This window comes from Triticum dicoccoides, chromosome 5B (genome assembly GCF_002162155.2).
Source record: "Triticum dicoccoides isolate Atlit2015 ecotype Zavitan chromosome 5B, WEW_v2.0, whole genome shotgun sequence".
Lineage (NCBI taxonomy): Eukaryota > Viridiplantae > Streptophyta > Magnoliopsida > Poales > Poaceae > Triticum > Triticum dicoccoides.
The window spans coordinates 195620356-195628530 of NC_041389.1; the positions used below are offsets into that span (position 1 = coordinate 195620356).

General features: G+C 44.6%; 1 protein-coding gene across 1 annotated transcript; it reads right to left on the reverse strand.

Moving 5' to 3' along the window:
- Positions 1-445: 445 nt before the first annotated feature.
- On the reverse strand, positions 446-3892 carry LOC119308053. Its single transcript, XM_037584162.1, has 4 exons — positions 3499-3892; positions 2732-2865; positions 2461-2595; positions 446-2131 (listed from the first exon to the last, which is right to left on the reverse strand). The coding sequence occupies exons 2-4, from the start codon at positions 2856-2858 to the stop codon at positions 777-779; spliced, it is 1617 nt and encodes a 538-aa protein (XP_037440059.1). The 5' UTR covers positions 2859-2865; positions 3499-3892; the 3' UTR covers positions 446-776.
- Positions 3893-8175: the final 4283 nt, after the last annotated feature.

Below are 8175 nucleotides of genomic sequence, written 5' to 3' on the forward strand. Positions count from 1 at the left end.
CATACGCGCCTCGTAGTCGATGGGAATGTCTTCTCCCACTCAACAAATATCATTGAAAAGTCTGAAATAAATCCAGAAAATACGAGCACCAATCAAGCCTAGGACTTGAAGGGATACGACTGTTCTCCGAACCATCCAGGTTGGTTCGCGGAAGAACATATTGCTATGGATGAGTTTAGCTGGGTATCAAAAGTGGGGATGGGCTTTTCAAAGAAAAAAAAGTGGGATGAGATCTAGTACCTGACATCCCATGGTTAGATAAGTGGAAGTAATAAATTTGCAGTTCAGTATTTGTCAGGTGTAGCAAAAAAAAAAACTTGCCACGAAAACTTGTGCAACCTAGAACCGAGAGCAAGACTTCATGGTTGACCATCTGTTCACACAACCCTGCTTTGGGAGTGTCATCTACTTATATAGAAAAGATGCAAGTAGAAGGAAAGCAATATAATTTGTCAAGCATATTAGAGCAACATCTATATCATATTGACCGTCGCTAGCATATGCAAAAATGCTCAGGCCTTGAAACTTGTCATGACAACAGTACATAGAGGCTACAACAGGCTACAGGAGATCATCGACTGATGATGGATAACTACAAATAGACAGACATTCATCATGAGAATGAAATTACATTTCTCAAACAGATGTTCTCGGGACAGACAGAGGCGGGATTTCTACAGGCAAGTGAATCATAGTCAAAAAAACGAAGAGCTACCACTGCACAAATTTCAAAAGCAGGTTCGGCCTTCGCTCTCCATCAGAAACCCGGATCATCTTTACATGATGCCCTGGGCAGTAGAAGAGTCATTTCCATTTTCACAAGAATCCTTTCCAAACACCTCTTCTATCACATTGTTTGTCGAAAGAAATTCATCTTTCTCCCAAACGCTACTGAAACCAATATCCCATGTTTTCGGGTCGCAATGGCCACCAAAGTATCCATGATCTGCAACGCTACCAAAGCCAACATCCCGGTAGTGGTCTCCAGCAATATCAGTGGGTGTGCCATCCGTGGTACAAACATGCGGAGCCTCAAATGATGTGCACGAGTCGTCTTGAGCATCTGCGTCAAAAATGGTTGCCCCCTGGTTAACGTCCACAAGGGACACCATGACATTCCCCTCCACGCAGCAATTTTCTTGCCTGTCACCACTAGAACAGTCAAACTCATCCTCCTCACCAGACTCTTCATGCATATTTCCTTGGAGGGGAACTTGATTGCATGCACCATCATCTTGATCAGTAAGAGACTCGAGCAGCAAATCCTCACCAGCCCTTTCTGTCACAGCAAATTCGTCATCATCTCTTCCCTCCCATTCATCATTATCACTGTCAACATTCATTGGATCAAACCTATTCTGCTCAGCCCTCTTCCTCAACATGTAGACATTGAAATAGTAGCTCACTAACTCTTTGTTAGTCTTCAATGGGAAGGCAAGCAGAAGTTCATCCCAGAAGTTCCTTCCAAGAGAGGCAGGGTTTAATGATACCACATCCTGGAACAAATGCTCTTCATCTTCAGTCCATTTCAAGGCCACCTCCTCTCCCATGTCAAAGAATCCTAACTCTTTGAAGGTGTTCAGATCAAGGGCACTCATTAGTCTTTCTCTTGCTTCCTTCACATGCTTCCTCACGCACGCAATCGAACCTTCATCAACACAACTGCAATCTGTCTTACAGCAAACAGGTTTCAGCACTGAAGATAACTCAACAGAACCAGGCATTGGAATAACAGAGTTCCTAATCCACTTGTCACTCCCGGCTTCCTTTATATCACATATGTGAGAAGATGATGACACATCAGCATTACCATCAACTGAGCTCCTACAATTACCAGATGCACACTCTGGCAACTCAGCCTGATAATTTGGCCCAATTGGAACAGTTTTCCTTGTAGGGCAAAGGCTAACAGACGAGTAAATGTCTTCCCTTTGATAATAACTTGCAGATCGCAGGTAATCTTCAACATAAGTTTGGGCTAGTGAAAAATTAACGGGTGGATCTACACCTTCATCCTCACTTTCCTCACTACCGTACGCTGGTGGATCGGAGATTCTCTCCCATGTCTTGTATGATCCATACTCTGGAACATTTATGTCAGCATCTGCTGCATTATCTTTCTCAGATACAGCTGAAATGGAGAAAATATGAACCCAATCAGCACTTTGGTTTTATATATAGGAACACATGGCAGTAATGGACAGCCACACGCAACAGGGAAATTAAACCTCTACACAAAGATGGCCAAAATACCCACCATACTATCTCAATCATGCATAACAAGGTCACGTAGGGGTGATGGGTAGATTTAATAGAACCCTTTGGGGAAACTAGTCCTCATGGCGGAAGTGTCAAGTGTATGGAAGCAAAGTGTAAAGTGTACAGAAGCAGAGTATCAAAAGTTTCTGTAAATGACAGAGTATGAACTTCCATAAAAGGTTGCGAGTTAACATGTCTTACTTTGCTCTTCCTGCTTCATCCGTTTGCAGTCCAACATGTCTGGGAAACCACTAGAGGCAGGTCTCTTATAATGATCGACTGTCACTTCTTTAACAGCACTGGTAGTATTAACTAGACAAGCTGTGGTATTCCATTCTGAAATTCCAAAATTAGGCCCAACTATTCATCAGATTGGCTAGTTTACATTCATTTGACAAACTTTAATTGCACACAATCTGGCACAAGAATCTAGGCATGCTTGTACAAGGCGAACGGAAATGGCAGCCGTTACCTGTTGCAATATGGTATTTCCCAGGAAGGAAGTTTGAGCGCCCATCATCGGTTCCCCTCAGATTGCCACATGCAAGCTGCTCAGAGTGGTGCCTCACATAAACCTCACTATTTTCTTGATGCAACATAATGCTCCTGAGGAAGAGAACTCTTCCATTAGATAACAAAATGATGGCAAATAGATACAACTATATTGCACCGGGTGATCACTGTACAGGACTAGAACGATAGCTAAACATCGTGAAGAGGAAACGTATTGTGTTACTTATTATACCAATTGCAAATGAACATCCAAGTTGAACACTACCACCGACCACACTGACGTACAAACCTTCAAGTGCGCATCACCAAAGTAGGGTGCACAAATCGATTGCATCTCATGTTTTCAACCAAGTGCATAACATTGTTTCCGCACATGCGACGTTCTCCCACTAAACTATAGAAGGTGCAACACATAGAGAAGTTTATTCAATTATATTTGTATGGGCAAACACAGGCAGTATACACGGCCGTGATCTCCCTGTGAGAATTTGGAAGCAAGCTCCATACGACATCCATGGATCAACCGGTCAATTCAAATAGGTTTGTCTACCCTATTAAAGTCAAAATCAAATTCACCGCATGAAAAATAAGTCAAAATTAAATTCGCCGCATGAAAAATAAGTCAAATTAAATTAAGGTCCCGATGAATCCAAGCCTGGTCAATTTTAGATCTATCTTTCTCGAATATAAGAAATCAAAAATCAAGCAAGGGGAGGGACTACTTACTGGCGATGAGGGGTCGTCGGAGGGTTGGACGCGAGGGAAACGACGAAACCCTAGCAAACAAATCGCGCAAATTCGATGAAAGGAACCGCAATAATAGGATCTCAGAGCCACCAATCAACCACAGACCAGCCTCCCCTGGAGAAATCCCGCCTCAATCGAGCCAATCGGTACCCGATTTCAGCGCCTCGAAACCCTAATCTCGGGAACACACAGAATCAACGATACGGGGCGAAATCGGTACCAATAGAGAGGCCTCGGCGAGGGAGGACCGGATCTGGTGTCGAATTGAGGATTCGGGGAGAAGGGGTAGATGAATCGAGATCAGATCGAGGGGTGGGGAGGGGGAAGAGGGGAAATTTGGGGGAAAAGAGTTTGGTCCACGGCCCGTGTCCTTTTTGGTATTATTTATGGGAAAGACCGGCGAATACAATAAAGTAAAGAAATTATTGGTACGAGAATTTTTGGGCTCTCGGTTCGGGCCACAGAAATAGCCGAGGCCCAAACTATCAGTAAGGCCCCTTCTTTCTGCTTTTTTTATTTGAGTCTGTGCTATCTCTCCTCTCAAAGCATGGATTTGTCTCAAAAAAAAAAGTATGGATTGGGTCTCCGGGTTCACTGTCACGGTGTTTTTACACAAAAGTCCCTGCTGTTTTAGTTATCTAACCCGCAGTCCTCTTTTAATCTGAGAAAAACGTTTCAATTTTACTAAAAACAAGCGTGCAACGACGAAGATGCAAGCAGGGGAGGTCCCAGCTGCGCCGGCGTGCAGCCACAAAGATGCATGCAGGGGAGGTTCCAGGCCGCGACGGCGTTCATTCTCCGGCCGGATCACGCCGGATTCCGGTGGGAATGGTTCGAGGGCGACCGAATCCACGCATGGGGTGGCGAGGCAGGCACTTGAGGCGGCGACGCGTCTCGATGCAGAAGAGGGTGGCGTGGCGGGACTTGCAGGGTATGGGGAGGCGTGGAGCCAGGCGACGGCGAGAAGGACGACAGGAAGGAGGTGCGGGGCGAGCTCGAGCTCCTGCGGGTGGCCATGGCAGAGAAGAGAAAGGGAACGAGGAGAGGGACGGCAGCGGATTACCTCGGGACGACGGCAGGACTCGCCAGCCTCGTCCTCAATGGGGTAGGGGAGCGGCAGGGAAGGCGCGGGGTTAGCGACGCTCGCCGCGGACCACGGCAGAGCATGGCTGCTTCGAGCAGGACGACGCGAGGAGGGAAAACGGGAGGAGGAGAGGCGGAGCTTGCCGGAGGCACGGCATCGGGTGGCGAAGTTTCCGGCGGGAGGCAAGCGTGCGAGGGGCGGCGGCGGCCGAACCTCTCGTGCGTGTCTCTGGTGGCTGGGGATCGAGAGGAGGACGAGGGGGCTCGGAAGAGTGGGGATCGGGATCGAGCGAGCCTCTCCCCTGGCGGCTAGGGTTGACGAGGTGCGGCTGGGCCTTGGGCCAAAAGGGCCGGCAGGCGCTGTCTCTCCCTCTCTTCCTTCAGTTTTTCACTTTTTCTATTTCTGAAAAAGAACCCAGAGATTTGAAGAAAGAAAAGGAGCTCTAGGAAAAGAGTTTGGGCATGGGGTTATTTTCCCTGGACTCACAAAAATTATCGTGATCCATAAAATATAAATGGGCATGATTGAAAGTTTAAATTCAAACTCTAGGACTAGGTTTTATAAGTGTCCAAAAATATTGAGATTTTTAATGGAACTTGGGGAAAAGATAGAAGAAATATCGGCAAAGTTTGGAGGTCTACCTTGAAGTAGAAAAAGGCATGGGGTTTTTGAAAGGCTCAAAAGGAATTTGAAAAGGCAATTAAATAAAATAGAAGGAAGGCTCAAATGATTTTCTTGAAAATGTTCGTAGTTTTTTATTTGGTCATCCAGGCTTTTTAGAGGAGAGAGATCTGAGAGTTTGAGAGAGACACATGAAAGAGAAGGGTACATGAGAAGTGAGTCAAACATGAGAGATAGAGGCATAAAAAAGATATGCAAGAGATTGGGAGAGATACATACGTGAGAAGTTGAGGCGTGCAAGATTTAAACCCAAAAAAAAGTATGGAGACTCACGTTCATATCCGTGGGAAAGAGACCATCACAACCAAGAAAAACAAAGCAAACGTCCGTGCTCAATGTGCCCGCAGGACGACCTCATCATATCGCATAGGTCATGCGGGGTCAATAGGATTGCCGACCCTGTTGATGTCTACTACACAATCTTCTTCTTGTAGACGTTGTTGGGCCTGCAAGTGCACAGATTTGTAGGACAGTAGCAAATTTCCCTCAAATGGATGACCTAAGATTTATCAATCCATAGGAGGCGTAGGATGAAGATGGTCTCTCTCAAGCAAACCTGCAACCAAATAACAGAGAGTCTCTTGTGTCCCCAACACACCCAATACAATGGCAAATTGTATAGGTGCACTAGTTCGGCGAAGAGATGGTGATACAAGTGCAATATGGATGGTAGATAAAGGTATTTGTAATCTAAAATAATAAAAACAGCAAGGTAACTAATGATAAAAGTGAGCGTAAACGGTATTGCAAAGATAGGAAACAAGGCCTAGGGTTCATAGTTTCACTAGTGCAAGTTCTCTCAACAATAATAACATAGAAAGATCATATAACAAACCCTCAACATGCAACAAAGAGTCACTCCGAAGCCACTAATAGCGGAGAACAAATGTAGAGATTATGGTAGGGTACGAAACCACCTCAAAGTTATCCTTTCTGTTCTATCTATTCAAGAGTTCGTAGTAAAATAACATAAAGCTATTCTTTTCGTTCGATCCATCATAGAGTTCATACTAGAATAACACCTTCAGCCACAAATCAACCAAAACCCTAATGTCACCTAGATACTCCATTGTCACCTCAAGTATCCGTGGGCATGATTATACGATATGCATCACAAAATCTCAGATTCATCCAACCAACATAAAAGTACTTCAAAGAGAGCCCCAAAGTTTCTATCTGAGAGTCAAGAACGTGTGCCAACCCCTATGCATAGGTTCCCAATGTCACGAAACCCGCAAGTTGATCACCAAAACATACATCAAGTGGCACATGATATCCCTTTGTCACCACAGATAATCACGCCAAGACATACATCAAGTGTTCTCATAAAAGACTCAATCCGATAAGATAACTTCAAAGGGGAAACTCAATTCATCACAAGAGAGTAGAAGGGGAGAAACATCATAAGATCCAACTACAATAGCAAAGCTCGGGATACATCAAGATCATGCCATAGATGGAACACGAGACAGAGAGATCAAACAATAGCTACTGGTACAGACCCTCAGACCCGAGGGTGAACTACTCCCTCCTCATCATGGATAGCGCCGGGATGATGAAGATGGCCATCGGTGATGGGTTCCCCCTCCGGCAGGGTGCCGGAACAAGGTCCCTATTGGTTTTTGGTGGCTACAAAGGCTTGCGGCGGCGGAACTCCCGATCTATCTTTTGTTCTGGAAGTTTTAGGGTACGTAGGTATATATGGGTGCAAGGGGTACGTCGGTGGTGAAGGATATATGCCCTAGAGGCAATAATAAAGTTATTATTTATTTCCTTATATCATGATAAATGTTTATTATTCATGCTAGAATTGTACTAACCGGAAACATGATACATGTGTGAATACATAGACAAACATATAGTCACTAGTATGACTCTACTTGACTAGCTCATTAATCAAAGATGGTTATGTTTCCTAACCATAGACATGTGTTGTCATTTGATTAATGAGATCACATCATTAGGAGAATAATGTGATTGACATGACCCATCCCGTTAGCTTAGCACTTGATCGTTTAGTATTCTGCTATTGCTTTCTTCATGACTTATACACGTTCCTGTAACTATGAGAATTATGCAACTCCCGTTTACCGGAGGAGCACTTGGGGTACTACCAAACGTCACAACGTAACTGGGTGATTATAAAGGAGTACTACAGGTGTCTCCGAAGGTACATGTTGAGTTGGCGTATTTCGAGATTAGGTTTTGTCACTCCGATTGTCGGAGAGGTATCTCTGGGCCCTCTCGGTAATACTCATCACTTAAGCCTTGCAAGCATTATAACTAATAAGTTAGTTATGAGATGACGTATTACAGAACGAGTAAAGAGACTTGCCGGTAACGAGATTGAACTAGGTATTGGATACCGACGATCAAATCTCGGGCAAGTAACATACCGATGACGAAGGGAACAACGTATGTTGTTATGCGGTTTGACCGATAAAGATCTTCGTAGAATATGTAGGAACCAATATGGGCATCCAGGTCCCGCTATTGGTTATTGACCGAGAATGGTTTTAGGTCATGTCTACATAGTTCTCGAACCCGTACACTACAAGAAATATGTCAACTTATGACCTTCTGTCAGTGACCCTGGAAGAATTGGTCATAGATTTATGACCATTTGAGACCAATTGGTCAAAAGCTGTTCGAGGGGCTCCAAACCCTAAACCATTGCGACCATTTTGGTCAGAAAGGTCATAATGTCCTTACATGAAATGGTCATAAAGCTAACATCGCTAGTCCGCTGCCTTATTTCTAGTTGTTAACGACCAATATAGATGGTCATAGCCTTGTAAATTGTGGTGGGTTGCTATGACTAGGCGCCACCTCATCAGTTTTGCCTATGTGTCATGTCCATGTGGCAGTTTTTGCCCTAGGTTGTGAAGCAA

Coding starts and splice junctions, on each gene's coding strand:
- LOC119308053 (XM_037584162.1), bottom strand. CDS start 2,858: ATGTTGCATCAAGAAAATAGTGAGGTTTATGTGAGGCACCACTCTGAG. Junction 2,596..2,731: donor GAAATACCATATTGCAACAG/GTAACGGCTGCC, acceptor TTGGAATTTCAG/AATGGAATACCACAGCTTGT. Junction 2,132..2,460: donor GATGAAGCAGGAAGAGCAAA/GTAAGACATGTT, acceptor TCTCCATTTCAG/CTGTATCTGAGAAAGATAAT.